Below are 19,326 nucleotides of genomic sequence, written 5' to 3'. Positions count from 1 at the left end.
ACATCATAGATCAAGTACAGACACCATCTTGGAAAAATGTTGCACCTCGATATCTCCAAAACCACTCCATGAAAAAATAGAAACGTGGTTCATTGTGAAGAAGTCCGCATGGGGAACTAGCACGGCACTCGGTAGAGAGCATACCTCCACCTGGTTGGCCATATCACTCAATGGCGAAGAATCACTTTAAAAATTAAATAATTCTCATATCCGAATCCATAATCAAATCTTCACCAAAACCGAATCGATTCTTCCTTGTCACACATACAACCTATCCAACAAGTCTCGTCCAAATTCGTCCATAACTTTTTGAGATATCCTGCTATGTATCGTTTTTGGCTCTATCTCCCAATGGTGAAGAATCACTTTGAAAATTCTAGTAGCCGGATCCGAATCTTCACCAAAATCTAATCATTTCGTCCTTGTCACATACGCTGCTCTACCAAATTTCGTCCGAATCCGTCCACGACTTTTTGAGATATCCTGTTCACAAACAGACAGACAAACAGATGAAAAATCGGTCAGAGACCGAGGACTTGCCGGAATGTACTTTTTTTATCTTATGTACTTATTCTTACTTATTCTTATTCTTCCCCTGTGAAGGTACTTATTCTTCCCCTGTGAGGTATCACAAGCAGTATTTCAACAATATCGGACGAAAATCATTAAATTTATTGACAGTTCAGCTCGCCCGTGCCATTTTGATATATTTTTGCCGCTAGAGGGCGCGGTGACTAGGCAAACCCCGCAGCGAGTTTCTAATTATAATACGTTTTTATTAATTGCTGTTGTAATCAATCAAGGTAAGTATTCAAATCAAGGCACAGTCTATTCCAGGGCAAGGCAAATATGTGTGTAAAGTATGGTGATGCTATGTGCAACGACGTAGACGTAGTACTGCGCACTAACAAACAGACAGACAGACAAACCAACCAACCAACATACTTGAATCTATTCTGGCAAGTAACAAACAGACAGTGGTGAAAACACAACCTCCATCCACCTTCGGTGGCTTAGGTAATAAGTGTTGTTAATGATGACGTCATAATTCAACAAGTGAAATGCTTAGTCCGATGAGTTTGAAATTTATTGTGTGATCTACGCAACAATTATATTAGATAATGTAAATGTATGATGTCATTGGTCACGTGGTCTGGCAGCCATATTAGATCAAAGAAAAAAACCCCTTAAAAACTGAAGAGTTGGCTCGCACCAAGTTGACTGTGCGGGGTAAGTGTTCCATGAATACCATGTAGTTTATTTTGAACTTTGAAATGTATTGTATCTGAATAAATCTTATTTCCATGTAAAACAAATCTTTATCCTCACACATTTGGGTAGTTTTGGCATTCATAACAGGAGTCACATGTGAAAGGTAGTCACTCCTGTTCTTCCACATGATGTTAGTGAATGTTTCCTCATACACAAAGCACACCATGTCTTCTGCAACTGCGCTTTGTTGACGTTACTGGATGTAATGCAATGACATTGAGACCACACATAAACAATGACTGCTGTAAGATGACTGTCTCGGCACGCACTTTAATGTCTGTACACACAAGTTTCTGACTAAGCCTTGAGATATTTTTGTTTTATCTTACTCACCTCGTTTTGATCCCTGCCATTCTCTTTCTTATTCCCATATTAAAAAGAAAAGTTGACTGAAAGGAATGCATTTCGAGGAAATGCTGATTATGCATTCAATAGCAGGTCTCTGATGGGTCCAGAATGAAGGCTGCAGCTTGTATTTCTAAACTGAATTAATTGCAATAATTGATGCATCCACTAAGCACTTCTTTTTCTTCGTTCATATGCAGCACATGGCTGTGTGGTAGCATCATTGGCTGAGGGAGCGGCCGTGCCACTGATGCTATTGCCTATGCTGGTTATAGGGCAGAAATTTGGAATTTGGCCATGATGTCAGCAATAGCCGACTCTTCACGAAGGACACCATGGGATCTTTAACGTCCACCAAAGAGTGCTGGCAGATGGGATGCCCATTTAACGTCCATCCCAGGGATGGCATACACATTGATGAATCAGCCTGCCCGTGAAATACCGGGATGACAGTTTATAGCTGGGTCAGGATTCAAACCTAGGCTAGACAGCTTAGAGGTGAGTGTGCGTTCCTCTTGGCCACCCTGCCAGCCCCATCCAGCACTGAAGTACCTTACAGGAAACTTATTGTAACTGTAACCAGTGTTTTTCAATAGATATGCACTTCATCCGAGAATGGCCGGGTCTCATCTAACTTGATTGTGTCATGCTTTTTGGTGAACATCTGTACCGAATGTCATTGTATTGTTGAAATTGACACATAGCCATGCATCTTTCCAGGTGCTGTCGGGAGCGCGCCACACAAATGCAACAGCACCAAGCATCGGATCATCTCGCCCAAGGTGGAGGCAAAGTCAAGCTCTCACGTGGCACTTACGGAGGTGCAGAACATCTCATCCATACCCTCTTCTGCTGCTTCATCTTCTTCATCCTCATCTACATCATCATCGTCATCAAACTCCTCATTTTTGGTCGACGACAAGAACGAGGTTGAGCCCAGCAAAAGTCCCACTCCAGATCGCCGCCCAAACAAGATTTCCAAGTCAGTTCCATCTCCGACTCAATCGTCGGTCTCGGTCACGCCACATAGCAGTAATGAAGTTTCTTCTTCCTCCTCATCATCAGAGAGCCATATTGAGGTGCCAGATACAACTCAACATTCACCACTCGCAACTAATAGTGGATTTTATGGAGATGGTGATGGCCTGTCTGTGGCCACGGTTACATGTAGCCTGCCACAAAATGCAGTCATATTCATGGCTGGCCTCGGAGGAAGTAAGCAGGTATCCATGGGTGGGCAGCAACAATTTATGTCTCTCTCAGCTACTGCACAAGGTCTAGGGTTGGCTGTCAAGCATGAGCTTTCACTCGATTCTGTGCGGCCAAATTTGCCATTGCCTTCTTCTAGTCATGACATTTCATCTCTGGGCCCTGGAACAACGCCAGGTCTCTCGGGTTTGACTCTCTTACCCCCTGGCAGCCTTGATTCAACACTTGTTCTCTCGGGATCTAATGTTGACCCTCCACATACAATGGAAACAGGAGAGGGTGTAACAACCTTGCCTACACCATCTACTTTTGACCCTGATGCTTTCCTGAACAGCCCAAAGCAGGGACAAACTTACGGGGGTGGCAGCAACAAGGATTCCGGTTCTTTAATGCCAGCTAGTGGGACAGAAGTCACGTCTGTACAGACAGGGGTTCTTGTGCAGGAGATCAAGTCAGAAGGGATAGGGTTTGAGTGCAGTGGTGATGATGACTACAACATGATGCTTGTCACAACAGAATCAATCGGTTCATCTCTAAAACCCACCAATCAGCTTCTGCTGTCTACGGAGCAGACAAATCAGCTGCTGCTGAATGGCCGAGGGAAGGGCAGGCTTATTTCCACTGGCTGCCTCAGCCCCTCCACTACGTTGGAAAGCATGGATTTTAGCAGCTTGTACTGTCAGAAAACGTATTCCAACATTTCCTGCTCACAGCTTCCAAATAGTCCTTCAACCATGCAGACAAACCAGCAGCAGCAACAACAGCAACACCAACAACAGCAGCAGAAACATCAACAACACCAACTGCAGCTGCCTCAGTCACAGAATGTGTTCTTCAACTTCCCAGAACATCCCATCAAAGAGGAACAACAGCAGCAACAGCCACAAAACCTAGTAGGCAGCAAGGCTGGAAGCCCACAGGCCATCACACCTTGTATGCACTCAGAGACGCACCCGCAGCTTCCAACAGTTACCGGAATCTCAAATGGTGTGAGCACCATTGCATCCAGCATCCCTTCTCCCACTGTCAAGTCAGATCCCAGTTCACCTAGTCCCTTCTACCCATACCCGGCTGAGCTTCCTGCATTGGGTCAGCATGATGTGGAGACTGCAATGGACACGAGCGGAGTGGCCTGCTCACAGTCTCATACTCATTCAGTCTCTGAGATTGTTGCAGCAAAAGTCTCAAGTCCTCCCCGGAGGCAGTTCTCAACGACTAACGTGACCAGCAGTGGCAGCATCAGCAGCCTGGGAGCTCGATTACAGCCAGGTGCCACCGGGCTAGCTGTTACGTCGGATGTACCAGGAAGTAGAGACCTGTACGGCCTTGTGCAGGGTGATGTACCTGGTGTTCAAGCTGCTGCTTCAACCAACCAATCTGCAGCTACTTCAAATATGGAAATAAACCTGGAACAGTTTGACCTTACATTTGACAGCCAGTTTCCTGATCTTATGGCAGATTTTATGGCAAGTGATTCGGCTGGTAAGTTGTTTTTTTTAACTCTATCATAACACTAAGTATCTTCATGTTTTTTTGTTTCTGTCTTTCTTTCTTTCTTGTTGGACATGCACATGCAGGGTAGGCTACACAATTGTGACAAATTTCAAATGATAAACTTATTATAAATGATGTAAATTTACAATAAAGCTTTTTTAAAAGATGAGCTAATTAAATTCAACTAGTGCAAAGTAGATGATGCACCATCACAAATCCACACACTTCTCAACTAAAGCACAGTTGAAAGATGGTAAAATGTTCCTCCAGGAATGACTCAATATCAAATTTTGAGTAAAAAAAAAAAAAAACTTATGTTTTGACCCCTGTGACCCAAAGTCCCCGTCCCCTGGGGCATGAACCAGGGGACAAATCCAATAAAATCATTATATATTTAATACATCTCCCAATGTTGATTGTATGTCCAAAGTTTCATTAGAGCATATTTAACAATATGCCTGTAATTGCTTTTTTTTGGTATTTGACCTTTTGAACCCACCCCAAGGGTAGGGGGCAGAAATGACACTTCTCTTGCACCTTCTTATCCTGTAGTAATCATAACCACCAAGTTTGGTGAATTTCTGCACAGCCACTTAGGAGAAGATAGCGTGACGAACAGATGGACAGACAGGCAGACACGCATACAGACAGACGGAGCCGATTACAATATCCCCCATTTAAAAAAAAAAAAAATAGCTAGGAGACAACAATATTGAGCATTTACCAATGCAGCACATTATCCAGGGTATATAAATTACAGTAAATATCACAACTAGTGCGCACTTATCGGGGATGCCTCTTCATGTTGGTTGTACCCCAGGCAACTCAGGAGCCAAATTTTCCCCATTCTTCCCTGCTGCCCGGATTTGTCAGGGCAGCGTGGTCACGGTCAGAGTGCCGATCGGTCCCCAAGGACCAGCCCATCCCCTCTTCTCTCTCTCTCACTCTCACTCTCTCTCACTCTCACCCTCTCTCACTCTCACTCTCTCTCACTCTCACTCTCTCTCCTTCTCTAAATTTGTTGTGGCCCTGACTTCATGAAGGCAGGAGTACATCCAGGATGTGGAGGATCTCTGGGTCACTCCTGAAAGATTGATCGGCTGTCTCCGTGCTTGTTCGGCTTGTTCCCTTGTTCGGCTTGTTCGAGAGAACTGTCCAGGGCTATACAATAACAACAACTAGAACGCCACTCAGTAGAGCGCATACTCCCGCCGTGGGTTTAGTTGGAATAATACGTTTTGTTTAACATCCCTTCTCCCCAAAACAATAAATGAAAAAGAAACTAAGCCCTTACTGTCAGAGAATTTATTTTGATATATCTCGGAATTAGAGGAGAAAAACATCATTTAAGAATAAGAATAAAAGCTTTAATGCAATTGAACAGAAAAAATCTTTCCCAAAAAAAATTCCCAAAAAAATTCCTGGATCCGGAATAATATCCTGAGCTTCACCAAAAACTAATCAATTCTTCCTTATCCCAAGTGCAATCATCCCACCAACTTTCATCCAAATCCGTTCAGAACTTTTCCAGATATCTTGTTCACAAACACATAAACATACGAACATACGAACACACACACACACGGACGGACATAATCGAATGCATTACTCCCTGGCGGGAGTAATAAACCTGGACATCGCAGAGCCAGAACCAGAATTATTTATTTGGTCTGGGAAGCCCATGCGAGGTTTCTTCTTCTCCAGCCTCTCACAACCCTGGGTGAATATGCGCTTTTAAAAAAAAGTTGGAATTTTGCCAAATCTGTTTATTTGTTAATATACCTCAGCCATTGACAAATCTGGAACTAAGTCTTTATAAGTTCATCAAATACTGACACCGCGAATGACATTCGCTGAGCTAAATGTTGATATTTCTTCTGAGGTAAAAACAAAAAAAACAAAAAAAAAACAGTTTTAAAGCAATATACGTATCAAACGATACATTTTATGAAACGGGGAAACCTTATACACACTTTGGTGTTTTTAAAATGACAGAATATGTCTTTATTAGAGAAAAAAATGAACATTGAAGACGACGCTGCTAAAAAAAATACACCGTTCTGACGCATAACTACGAGTTTAAACTACATTTACAACAAATATGAAAACTATTTTCATATCACAATGTTAAATATAGAATATATAGAAGATAATGTAAAAAAAAAAAAGAGCCCTATCTTCCAATGGTAAACAATCCTTCAAAAAATTCCTGGATCCGGAATAATATCCTGAGCTTCACCAAAAACTAATCAATTCTTCTTTATCCCAAGGGCAATCATCCCACCAACTTTCATCCAAATCCGTTCAGAACTTTTCCAGATATCTTGTTCACAGACACACGAACACACACACACACACGGACACGAGTGAATGCATTACTCCGTGGCGGGAGTAACTAGTGTGCATTCACTTGCCTACTGGCTGACAAAAAGCACCTTTACAACAGCTTTTTGTGTTACTTCAGGAACGTGTGAGGTTAATAAGTAACCTGATAAATTCCCAAATCCACATATATTGTGAAAAGTACATTGGTCATAGTTCATATGTAGTAAAATTTAATCTGGCTAATCATGATTATTCACTAATTTATGTGAACTAGCAGTATAGCCGTCACAAAGACAGGCGACGGGCCTCATTTATAAGGAAAGATAGGTATGTCCTTTGACAACAACACATAGGAGCCACAGAGTGAAGAGACTATGCAAATTATAAAATGCGTGATTAATCATCTCCAACTTGGACATAATGCACATTCAAGGGAAGTAATGAATTTGTGGTTAAATTGGACATTTAAATATTATGGTTAAATTCGACAACTTTGTTGAACAATGCCAAAAGATAGTTGAGTTGTTCTCGTCAAGCCTGAAGGCCTTGTAGAATACCTCAAACCCTGGGCAGTGTGGACGTTCACACATTTGGAAACAGGTTCAGATAACACATTTGAGTTACAAAATCAACTTGTGGTTTAATTAGAAGTTAAAATATTTGGACATTGGACAACTTTGGACATCGTTGCATTGAACAACTTTGGTGAACTTTGCTTGGGGCTGATTGTGGGTGCTTTATTAAAGTTGCTCTGCAGGCAGACTTCCTGACACACACACACACACACACACACACACACACACACACACACACACACACACACACACACTACTCTCTCCCATTACTTTAGGGGAGTGGGAGAGACTAATTAACACATAATTTGACGAAAGTTGACTTACACTATAGCATTGAAATATGTGTTCAAATCAGTGATATGTGGCTACAACGAGAGAGGCCTTGATGACATTAAAAGTGCAAAGTGTACATCCACTAGATGGCAAACAAAAAAAATTCTATTTTCAGGAAAAAGGAAAAGCATTTGATTTGTGGAATAGCCTTTGCACTCTCCAAAAATAAGTGTGGTGTGGTCTCAGTGATAATGCCATTTATGGCCCCTATTTACAGTACCCTCCATAAGTATTGGAACCATGAATTCAAATTTCTTATTATTGCGATACACTGTACTCAAGAAATTTGGATATGAGTCTATGAAAGAAAAACAAATAATTTGGAAGCTGAAAAAACAGATGAATTCAATGAGAACCACAGCACACAAAATGAGCATTGCAAATACAGCAATTTGGAATATCTTTAAAAAGAAATAAACCACTAGTGTACTTAATAATAGACAACAGCCAGATCGGCCAAGGAAAACAACTGCAGTTGATGACAGAAAAATAATCAGAGCTGTGAAGAAAAACCCTTAAACAAATGTCAGTGACATCACCACCAACTTTCAGAGTGCAGTGGTGAAAGTATCAGAATCTACTGTTCGCAGAAGACTTCAACAGCAGAATTACAAAGGTTACACTGCAAGATGCAAACCTCTCATCAGCACCAAACATAGAAAGGCCAGATTTGAATTTGACAAGAAGTACAGAGGTGACCCAGTAGAGTTCTGGAACAAAGTTTTATAGACAGATGAGACCAAGATAAACCTTCACCAAAGTGATGGAAAGGGAAAAGTGTGGAGAAAGGAAGGAACTGTTTTGATCCAAAGCATACTTCCTTGCATGGCTGCCTATATAACTGGCTCACTCATCTTTATTGACGATGTAACTAATGATGGCGGCAGAATGAATTCGGAAGAGTACAGAAACATTTTTTCTGCCTATGTACAAGAAAATGCCTCCAAACGCATTAGGCGGCGCTTCACCGTGCAGCAAGACAATGACGCAAAACACACTGCCAATGCAACCAAGGAGTTCATCTGCGGAAAAAGTGGAAGGTTTTAAACTGGCCAAGTCAATCTCCTGATTTAAATACAATTCACCATGCATTCACTTTCTGAAGAGGAGACTAAAGTCAGAAACCCCTAAAACAAACAACAACTGGAAAGTGGCTGCAGTAAAAATTGGCAAAGCATCTCAAATGAAGATGCTCGGAGTTTGGTGACGTTGATGGGTCGCAGGCTCGATGTAGTTATTGCATGCAAGGGATATGTAACCAAATACTAACTATTATACTACTTTAATTTACTTTAAGGTAATCTGTTCCAATATTATGTTTACCTAAAATGGGGGGACTGAACATAAAAAGTGCTATTGTTCTGCAATGGTAAAACATGTAGGCATCGAAATACCAAGAAATAAAAGGTGACCTTCTGTACTCTTGCCTCATATTCATCTTTTGATCTCAAATCCACATTTATTGAGTTTTTTTTTTTTTTGGAGTATACAAGATCGAGGCTCGTGTAAGAGCTAAAAAGTATATCATAAGTATAAAGGACTCATGTAAGAGTATATCATAATAATAACAAATCTAACTTCACTGTTCCAATACTTATGGAGAGCACTGCTTTTTTGGTGAGGATCTCAAATCAAAAGAAGGAGCTTGGTTCCAACAAGAAGCTTGTTTCCAATTCCAACAAAGAGATTTGTTTCCGATAAAAACCCTGAACGATGGTGCCGCAGCGCACTCCACTCAAACTACCATGCATTGGTTGCAGGAGCACTTTACCAATCATCTCATCTCCCACAGATAATTTCCCTGGCCTGCCAGGTCACCAGCTCTTTCACCCCTCGATTCCTTTTTTGGGGCTATGAGAGAACGACAAAGATTCCCAAACTGAAAGACGCAGTGATGCAAGTGATTTCAATTGCTTCATGTAATATGTGTGCAGAAATTGAAAACGTTTCCACCAGATCACAATCCTGCATAAAATGAATGAATGATCGTTTTAAGGCCATTTTTCCCCGGTAGAGCGGAGGTTAGCCTTGCGGGCCCCATGACAGTCATGGTTCCCTGTTTGAGGCAATGTTTTTATGGCCGGATGCCCTTCCTGACGCCAACCCTTGGTCACGCTCTTACGATGCGCAGGGATACGGTGTACCTATTCTAAATTCGGGGTACACACCGTGGTCATTCATCCCAGCAAGCTGGTACTCAATTTGCTGACCTCGGAAGGATGACATCCTGAGTCAACCCCCCTGGCGTTAATTCAGCGATCGACCGGGATTCGAACCCAGGATCCTTGGATCCCAAGCCGGCACCCTAACCGCTAAGCCAACGCCAGGCTAACAACCCCCACAATCCTGCATAAAATACAGGATATAATTTTTGAAATTACATTTTGAGAAAATATTTATTTCTTTTGTTTGGTGTCATTTTGGTGCATATTGTTAATATCTAATTTTGTTAGATATAAAACTGTGGTCTATCAAAAGGTGTCACATTTTTGTGGCTCATCCTGTAGAGGGGTTCAAGTTTGTTTTTTTAACTACTTTGTGGTATGTCACGTGTCATTGGCAGGTGTGGCACGAGGCCTGTACAACTTGCAAGATAAGAACAACCTGGCCATGGAAGCAGGTACCTTCCCTTGCCAAGGTGAAGGACCAGAGCGCCGAGGACTTGCTGTCAGCACAGTGGGTGTAGAGGCATTCGGCACGATGGGCTGCGTGGAGGTGGCAACTAGCATTGGTGCTGGCGAAGAGCACACAGTTGGCATGCTTGTCACAGTCACGGATTTCTCTCCAGAGTGGTCATATCCAGAGGTTTGTGAGTCATTACAGTCAAAGACTATTTCTCTCTGCAAAACACAGTTTCGACCTGCGTATCATGGGTCGCTAACCTTACCCCATATCCTTTATGATTTTCCTAAATAGCGCCAGGTTAATCCAGTTATGCCGCAACCAAGTTGCCCAAACAGCCCGCAACTCGATTGCTTCCTTAACCCTCTGTTGTATAAAGGACTGATGGAATTGAACCACATTTATAAAAATCCAAATAATTTATTCCAACTACGTCCATTATTTATCACAATTATTTATCACAGCTCACATATATTACGAAAAGGAATGTCTGTGTGTTTGTTGGTTGCAAGGGTCTCCATATGTGGGTTTCATAAAGTGGAACAGAGCTCTCCCAGGTCTAAAAGTATCCACCTTCGTGTGTGTGTGTGTGTGTGTGTGTGTGTGTGTGTGTGTGTGTGTGTGTGTGTGTGTGTGTGTGTGTGTGTGTGTGTGTGTTCACATGCATGCGTGTCTTCACGCTTTGTTCTGAAGGGTTCCGAGTGTGGTAGCATAATAATACAATTGGTACCATTGATAATCAATTTTTTTTTTTTTTTTTTTTTTCTGTATACAAGATCAAGGCTCGTGAAAGAGCTAACATTAATCACACAAAAAAATCAGACACATAAAATTGGGAGATCTGTGGGAGGGAGAGGGCTTGGGGGGAGGAGGCGTGGGAAGGGGTGGGGTAGGAGAAGTATAAAACACAAGGACACTGCAAGGACTTCCAGGAAAGAAGTTGGTATTTCAAAAAAGTGGATCTGGGGTGAATTAGTGGGGGTAGAAAAGATCAAGGTTTTGGATGGGGGAAGATAAGAGATGGTGGTGAACAGTTGTTTTAAAGACCTGGAAGGGAATTGAAGAGAGTGAGGGAGTTTGTTCCAGGGGTGGGAGAAAAGAGGAATGAAAGAGTTAAGGTGAGCAGAGAGTCTTGATTTTGGCAGTTTCACCATAAGAGGGTTGCTGGCAGATCTTGTGCGACCTGTAGGAATATTTGGGGGACAGAGCACAGAGAGAGCTTGGGGAGCTAGGCCGCAAAGGAGTCGGTAGAAGACAGAAAGACCACAAACCTGCCTGCTGTGAGTAAGTGAAAGGCCCTCGGCGTTAGCTTCATCACGGGAGATTCCAATGATTCTGAAAATTTACTTGAAACAAAAATGTATCTATTTAATCATAGAAAAATACCTCTTTTAAAAGCCCGTCTTTCAGATTGAAAAGAAAAGAAGCAGAACTTGGAACTTTAATGTAGTGCTTTCAACAGTATGGTAGCACAACCTCTTTAAAATAAAGTGTGATGGATATGGAAGGAGCACACAAAATTATACACAGTAATATTTATCGAACCAATACAAAAATGTACAAGTACACATACATTCAAAGTACACCGCCCCATGCCAAATAATTAAATATGCTGCAGCGCGGCATTGCCGGGGCGCCTCCGGCGCCCGGCAATACCGCAGTGCAGCTCATTAAGGCTGCATTGGGAGGGAGAGGTGTACACTAATTGATTGATTAATTGTATAATTAAAATCAATAAAAGATTATCACAAAATATTTTCATAATCAATTGGCTAATCGCATAACTAAACCACTAGTGCTTCATCCGAAGATGTATCTTTTAGAAATTTAATTAAATAAGTCATTTATAAAAAATTAAATAATTAATTGATTACTCAATAAATAATTAATCGATTAATCAATAAATAATTAATAGATGAAATGATTAATCAATAAATCAAAAATATCCTTGATAGCCACATCACTTAGTCACTTATGTCCAAATATTAGCTTCCCAGCTCAAAAGGTGCCTGAGATATTGGCCAAATGAGAAAGAAAATAAATAAATGATTAATAATGAAAATAAATAAATAATAATCATAAAAAAATTAAATTGGTAATCAATTTGGTCAGAGAACACATAAACTACCACTATTTCATCAGAATCTGTAACTTAAAAAAAAAAATTTTTTGGGTCATTAATCGAATAATTAAATAATTAATCGATTAATTGATTAATTAATAAATCAAAAATACCCTTTGCAGCCAAATCACCTGGTCATTGGCATGTCCAAATATCAGCTTCCTAACTCAAAAGGTGCCTGAGTTAATAATGGTCAGAAGAGAAATGAAATTTAATTAATTAAATAAGTACTTAATTAAACGCTAATAATTAAATAACTCCTCAATTAATTGATTATTCAAAAAACAAAAAATACCGTATTTGACAAAGGACTTGCTCACGACTGTGCCGAAATTTCAGCTTCCTAGCTCAAAGGATGGCTGAGATATCGTCCGGACAACCAAGAAAGAAAGCAAGAAAACAAACAAACAAGAAACCAGAGTGAAAACTGAGTACTCTCTTTCAGCGTGCGTCACTGCCGAGCCCCCTTTGGTGCCCGGCAATGACGATTTGCAATGCCTGGAGATGGCATAGGAAAGGAGCGGTGTACAATAATAGAACAAGAAAGAAGCACAGAAAAAAACAACCAAAACCACGACGACAGCAGCAAAAGGAACAACTACATGTAATGAAAGATCCTTTTCGCCTGTTTCACTTCATTGTACATCTTCATTGAGACTCACAGATAGACATACAATGTGCTTGTGAAGTGTAACGTGCTATCTTTTGATGAAACCTGTTAGCATAGTGGCCTATTAGGCACAGCTAGTCATCCATGAATCTAGTTAATTTCATATTGTAAAAACAGTAACCAGTGGTTCATTTTATTGTCTCCAGACTCCAATTAAGACTGCCTCAAACCTCCCTTTTTCAGTAAATTCAGAGTTACTTCTCTTATTACTGCGTGGGCCCATATGAATGACCGTTTTTAAGGCCATTTTCCCCGCTAGAGCGGGGGTTAGCATTGCGGGCCCCATGACAATCATGGTTCCCTGTTTGAGGCAATGTTTTTATGGCCGGATGCCCTTCCTGACACCAACCCTTAGTCGCCTCTTATGATGCGCACGGATATGGTGTACCTATTCTAAATCGGGGTACACACCGGGATCATTCCTCCCAGCAAGCTGGTACTCAAATTTGCCGACCTCAGAAGGATGACAGGCTGAGTCAACCCCCTGGCGTTAATTCAGCGATCGACCGGGATTCAAACCCAGGATCGTCGGATCCCAAGCCTGGACCCTAACCGCTAAGCCAACACCAGGCGTGGGCCCATATGCTGAAGTGATATTCAATCCAGTGTCACTTTCGCGATAGAAGCAACGATGCCAGCAAAAATGCCTAGCTACACTCCAAGTGTGTACAGAATTCACAGGATGACCTGCCTAACGCCATGCATGATCTTCCTTGAAGGAATGCGTCCTCTGCAGGAAATTTGAGCAATCACAACTGAAGTCATTTGTAGACTAGAAAGTAGAAGTGGGGGAATTTGAGGCCCTTTTCCTCTCTCGGCTCACTCCTTCTGACACTGCCTTTTCACCAACCTCTCTGAATGTCCTTTTCCCAGTTTTGGCCTGACTCTCTGCAGTTTATGGAACAACCTCACAACGTGTGTTTATTGTTCCTTTGCACAGCTCTCGCTCTCATGACAAAAGTGAAGTACTTCCCCATCCAAAGTAAAGCTCTTTCCTTTAGACTTTAGAGCCTCATCAATGCCTCTATATGGGCTGGCATAGGGTTAAAAACATGTTGGTGCTGGATTGGTGCATTCACAGTAATGCCATTACTTTAAGAATAATTGACGGTCAGAGCCATATGATGGGGAAAGTCCAAGCTTTACCTCTCCCTGCATTCTCACTCACATGCTCAGTTAACCTAGCCATTCCTCCGAAGTATCGCAGACTGTCCAAAACTTTTCTGAGCTAATTAATTCCAAATGGATGTCGAAATACATGTCAAACCTGCAAGTTCGCTCAGGTGATTCACACGGGTTCCTGAGGCGCAACCTCACACCGAACAAACCACATTCCAAGAAGTTTATTATTTCTACAAACAGTATTGCCAACTATATTCTATAATTAATATTTTATTCCTTCTTGATAACATGCTGGCTTACATGACATCTATAGGGTGAGTCATAAGACCCAGGACATGGTTTTAGCTGCTTATACAAGATTTGTTTATACCATCTACCAGGGTGAGCCATAAGCCCCAGGAGTAATAACATACAGTAACAACAGTAATACATAATAACAGGAGTAATAACAACATGTCACAGTCATACAACAATTGCAATACTGTAGCTTCTGAGACATCGAGTACATCCATATGACGTCATCTGTTGTCACGGCACAAGATAATTTTTCTCCATGTGCGGTGTGAAAACCAACACAAAATACCATGTGTGATGGTGCCAAATGCTTCCTGAATGCGTTGTTTCAGTTCATCAACAGATGTCATGTGATGTTCTGCAACTTTATCTTTAATATACAGGAAAACAAACACGACATCTTACTAGAATTCACCAAATGTCCGTCCATCAGTCTGTCCATTCGAAGGTACCGCAAAAACGGCTGAACTGATCGCAACGATATTTTGGGTGGGTAATCCGAGGACCCCCTGGAGTGAAATAGGCTATATTGTTTTTCCAGGTTTTCCAATTTTCCAGTTTTTCCAAACACGATGGAATAATATTTACCGATATGAACAGTGATGTGGCTTTTATTGAAATTCTACATACCAGGAGAGAGTAGATCGACTCCTGACAAACTCTTCCTATATAAACGTGCGGCCCTGAAGTAACACGGCAGCGTGTGCAAAGCGACTGAGAAACAGGTGTAGCGACTGCTTCAGTGTTACAGATTCGGCGCGCACTCTTCACACATAAACGTGCGAGTGAGAAAGACGTGTAGCGGCCGCTTCCGTTTTGCAGAATTCAATCTTTTTTCAAAATGGGCACCATGTACTGTTTATATTTTGATGATTTGCGTGTGATATGATTCAACGGATGTTTATATGAATTGTTTAAAAAATTTTAAAACCTTCAATGTCTGGTATTTTGCCTTTTCATTTGGGTTTCTCCATTGAAGCGCAGGGCGGGTACCATTACTAGTAATGAAAATAACACCGAAGCTTTTCGTGCTGTACTCTTCAAGGTTATTCACAGCAAAGAGAAGAACTGAATAAAGAGAAAGGAAGAGATGAGAACTAGTGCATTTATAAGCATGTCTAAGTAACCGCGACACCGATTGGTTCTTCAGTCATGACGTCATTGGTGTTCCGAACGCCCATTGGTTGACTGTCACCACTGTCCCGGGCTCCGATTGGCTGGAGCGGAGTTGAAACAACTCAAGAACTTTAGCTTTGACGTACCCCCACAGAGAATTGTCACAAGTGGTCAAGTCAGGACTGCGTGGTGGCCACAGTCACAAGCTGTCAACTTGTTTTCATGATCTGCATCTGACAATTCACAAATGACAGTTGGTTAATATGGTTTCATGTGAAGGTCTTCTTTCATTGTGCGGGTCAGATCATTTTCTTGACGTTTTATAAACGTTTCACATTTTGCCTGCCCACACATCAATGATCTCTTGTTCACAATCGGAAAATGGACCCTGGTTAGATAATTCTTGACCTGGTGGCAGAAGTATTGGCTACCTACTGTGAATACATTTGATGATGGTTTATTATGAAGACATTTTGTGAAGATATTTGGTACACAAATTAAAGTAAATGGACTTGAGATTATTTATGTGACAAGAATATGATACATTATGCTATCAATGAATGTTACAAATTTATAATCAAGTCCCACATTACTTTTTCAATGTGTATTTGCAGTGTCGGAGTATCAGCTGGTCACGTAAACAAAAACCTGCATTCCAAAACAAAAAACTACGTTCCAAAAAACTGCAAAATAGAATTTCCCAAAAACAACAGCAGAAACTGATGCTATGTAACTCAGTTCTGTATGACCTAAAAGGAATCGTTTAAAATTTGAAAGGGGCATCCATAAAATGTTACGTCTGAAGTCAGAAAGGTTGACTCCAGTCCCCGCAATATACACCAAATTTAGCATTCATTGGACAGCATTGTTACCTTTTGACCCCTCTGAAACTTTTTATTTCTGCTGTAAAAAAATTATATATTCAGCTGCCCTTTCTGTGATCAAATATTTGGAGAACTTTACATGTCCCAGTCCATAAATCTTTGACTTTTAATTATATTACACTGATTCATTATTCCACCTATTTTTGCAGGTCCTTTGGCATAGATTACAGTTTCAGGTCTTCTTGGGTATGTCAGTATGTCTGTATCAGCTTTGCACATTGGGGATTGTCTGTATCAGCATCTGGATTTGGGGAGTTTCTCCCATTATTCCTTGCAGATTTACTCAACTCTGTCAAATTGGATGGGGAGTATCGGTGAACAGTGATCGTCAAGTCTTTCCAGAGATTCTCAATGGGATTCAAGTCTGGGCTTTGGCTGGGCCACTCAAGGACTTTCATGTTCTTGTTCTGAAGCCATCTCAGTGTTCCTTTGGCTGTATGCTTTGAGTCATTGTCCTGTTGAAACATAAGGCTACACCACAGTCTAAGGTCTTTTGCACTCTTAAGCAGGTTCTCCTCAAGGATTTGCTTGTATTTTGCTCCATTCATTAGCCCCTCTATCCGTAGGATTCTCCCAGTCCTTGCCACTGGAAAGCATCCCCATAGCATGATGCTGCCACCACCATGTTTCACTGTCGTGATGGTGTTTGATGGGTGCATCTACACACACGGTTTTGATGAAATTTCACCACAACCTTCACCACCCGTGCTGTACCAAGGTTTGTTCAAGGCATTAGGAAATGGGATGCACCCAAACCGAGCACAGATGTCGTGATCTGTGCTCGGTTTCCGCCAGACGTAGTACTTTGAATTCAGGCCTGAGTTCAATTTGCGTCTCATCAGACCAGAGAATATTTTGCCTCATGCTCTCAGAGTCTTTCACGTACCTTTTTGCAAACTCCAGGCATGCTGTCATGTGCCTTTTTCTCAGGAATGGCTTCTGTCTGGCCACTCTCCCATAAAGCCTGGATTCATGAAATGTGGCAGAAACTGTTGTCCTTCTGGCAAGGTCTCCCATCTCAGCCAAGGCACTCTGTAGTTCTGTCAGTATGGTCATTGGGTTCTTGGTCACCTCCCTGACCAAGATCCTTCTTGTCTGGTTGCTCAGTTTGGATCTGATGGTAGGCTCTAGGAAATGTCTGGGTCGTTCCACATTCATTCTATTTCCTAATGATGGAGCTTCCTGTTGTTCTTGGGAACTTTCAACAATCTAGAAAAAAATTTTTACCCTTCACCAGATCTATGTCTCCTCATATTTCTATCTTGGATATCTCGAGCTCTGATATTGGCAAGAAGGATCTGTGTTTCATTTGTGGGACATACAACGGTGTGTTTGACCTGGAGCTGAAAAATGTACAAGACTGTACTTTCCTGTTTGTGAAGAATGTACTAGAAATGGGCATGCACATCAATGCCTCTGACCTTATGGTTGTGACAAACCCCCTGGACTGATTGATATACATGTACATGTACATGGCCTTAGCATGTATAATGTGGCCATCTAGGATCATTAGTATGCTTCCCATTTAGATCTGTTTCTGAACCAAATCTGTCAACCGGTTTGCGCAGTGACTTTTGATGTGATCAAAATGAACACCACTCTTTATGATGTGGACAGCTCTCTTTAGTTCGTAGTGCCAGAACAGTATTAGGTGCATAATGATCTGTTCATATACTTTAAGGTGAACATTTCATACTGCAACAAAAAACTGGCATAAAGGACTAAGATGCAATGGTATTTACGTATTTAATCTTTTGGTCAGCAAGCAGTCTTTCATGTACAAATCCACAGCCTGCCATTAAATATAAAATAAAAACATAGGGGCAATACCCCTGGGTGCTCACCTGGTAGAATAAACAGTATACTGCACCAACTAAAGGTATTTTAAACCAATTTCAATGGTTTCTAGAAGACAGGGCAGCATGTAGAATCATACTAACATAACCATAAGACTTTAAACAAACAAACAAAAAAATACCTATTTTGGGGGCAACTCCCTCCCCTCCCCCAAACCCTGTAAACCTCCTCAGACCCCAATTTTTCTAATGCCTTTAACAAACATTGGTACGTCATGGGTGGTGAAGGTTGTGGTGAAGGTTCATCGAAATTGCGTGTGTAGTTTCTGAGAAGAAAGCAAATACCTATTTTGGGGGGCAACCCCTCCGTAGACGCCCAAACGGGCAGATTTTTAAATGTCGTGAACAAACCTTGGTACATCACGGGTGGTGAAGGTTGTGGTGAAGTTTCATCAAAACCGTGTGTGTAGTTTCTGAGAAGAAAGCAAATTCCTATTTTGGGGGTCAAACCTGGATCCACTTTAACCCCGGGAAACCCCCTTAGACCTCGATGTTTTTAATGCCGTGAACAAACTTTAGTCACAACACAACAAATATCATTTGTGCCAAGTTTGGTCACAATCCCTTTAGCAGTTTCGGAGAAAGAGTTGCAAGTGTTTACGGACGGACTGACGGGCTGACTGACTGACGGATGGACTGACTGACTGACGGACGGACTGACGGACGGACGACGTGCCATCGCATAAGCTCCCCTGAACATCGTTCCAGGTGAGCTAAAATCAAAGGAATCAGATATCAGTTCATTCTTCTTTTTTCATACAGTTTGATCCCATACCCAAATGTACAGGTACCTTCCATCAAGTATGTAATCTCTAGGGTGGGAAGTAGGGGGAGGAAAGGCTTATAATAGTTGCTATCTTGCCATAGTTAAGGTTAAATTTAAAGTGCATGGGGAGGAGGGGGGAGAGGGAAGGGATTAACATTTCGGATTCTGAAGGGTGTACACTTTATGAATGTGCCCAAAGAGCAGGAGCACCAGCCCAGAGGGGAGACCAGTAATTTTTGGGTCAGCTGTAAAGGGTGTCATAAATAAGTTTACAAGATTTTGTGGAATTATGATTTTATGAGTGGGAGAGCAGTATTCTTT

The 19,326-nt window shown here is 41.5% G+C and overlaps 1 protein-coding gene across 7 annotated transcripts in view; it reads left to right on the top strand.

Moving 5' to 3' along the window:
• LOC137424604 (calmodulin-binding transcription activator 2) overlaps positions 1–19,326 on the top strand; it is an 884,665-nt gene that overhangs the window by 754,819 nt on the left and 110,520 nt on the right. For all 7 annotated transcript variants that reach the window (XM_078775656.1, XM_078775657.1, XM_078775655.1 and 4 more), the window contains 2 exons: positions 2,338–4,308; positions 10,117–10,358. In XM_078775656.1, coding sequence (XP_078631782.1) covers positions 2,338–4,308; positions 10,117–10,358 — 2,213 coding nt within the window. The remainder of the gene's footprint in view (positions 1–2,337; positions 4,309–10,116; positions 10,359–19,326) is intronic.

This window comes from Myxine glutinosa, chromosome 4 (genome assembly GCF_964187855.1).
Source record: "Myxine glutinosa chromosome 4, kmMyxGlut1.1, whole genome shotgun sequence".
Taxonomy (NCBI): Eukaryota; Metazoa; Chordata; class Myxini; order Myxiniformes; family Myxinidae; genus Myxine; species Myxine glutinosa.
This window is presented reverse-complemented; position numbering and strand designations above follow the sequence as displayed.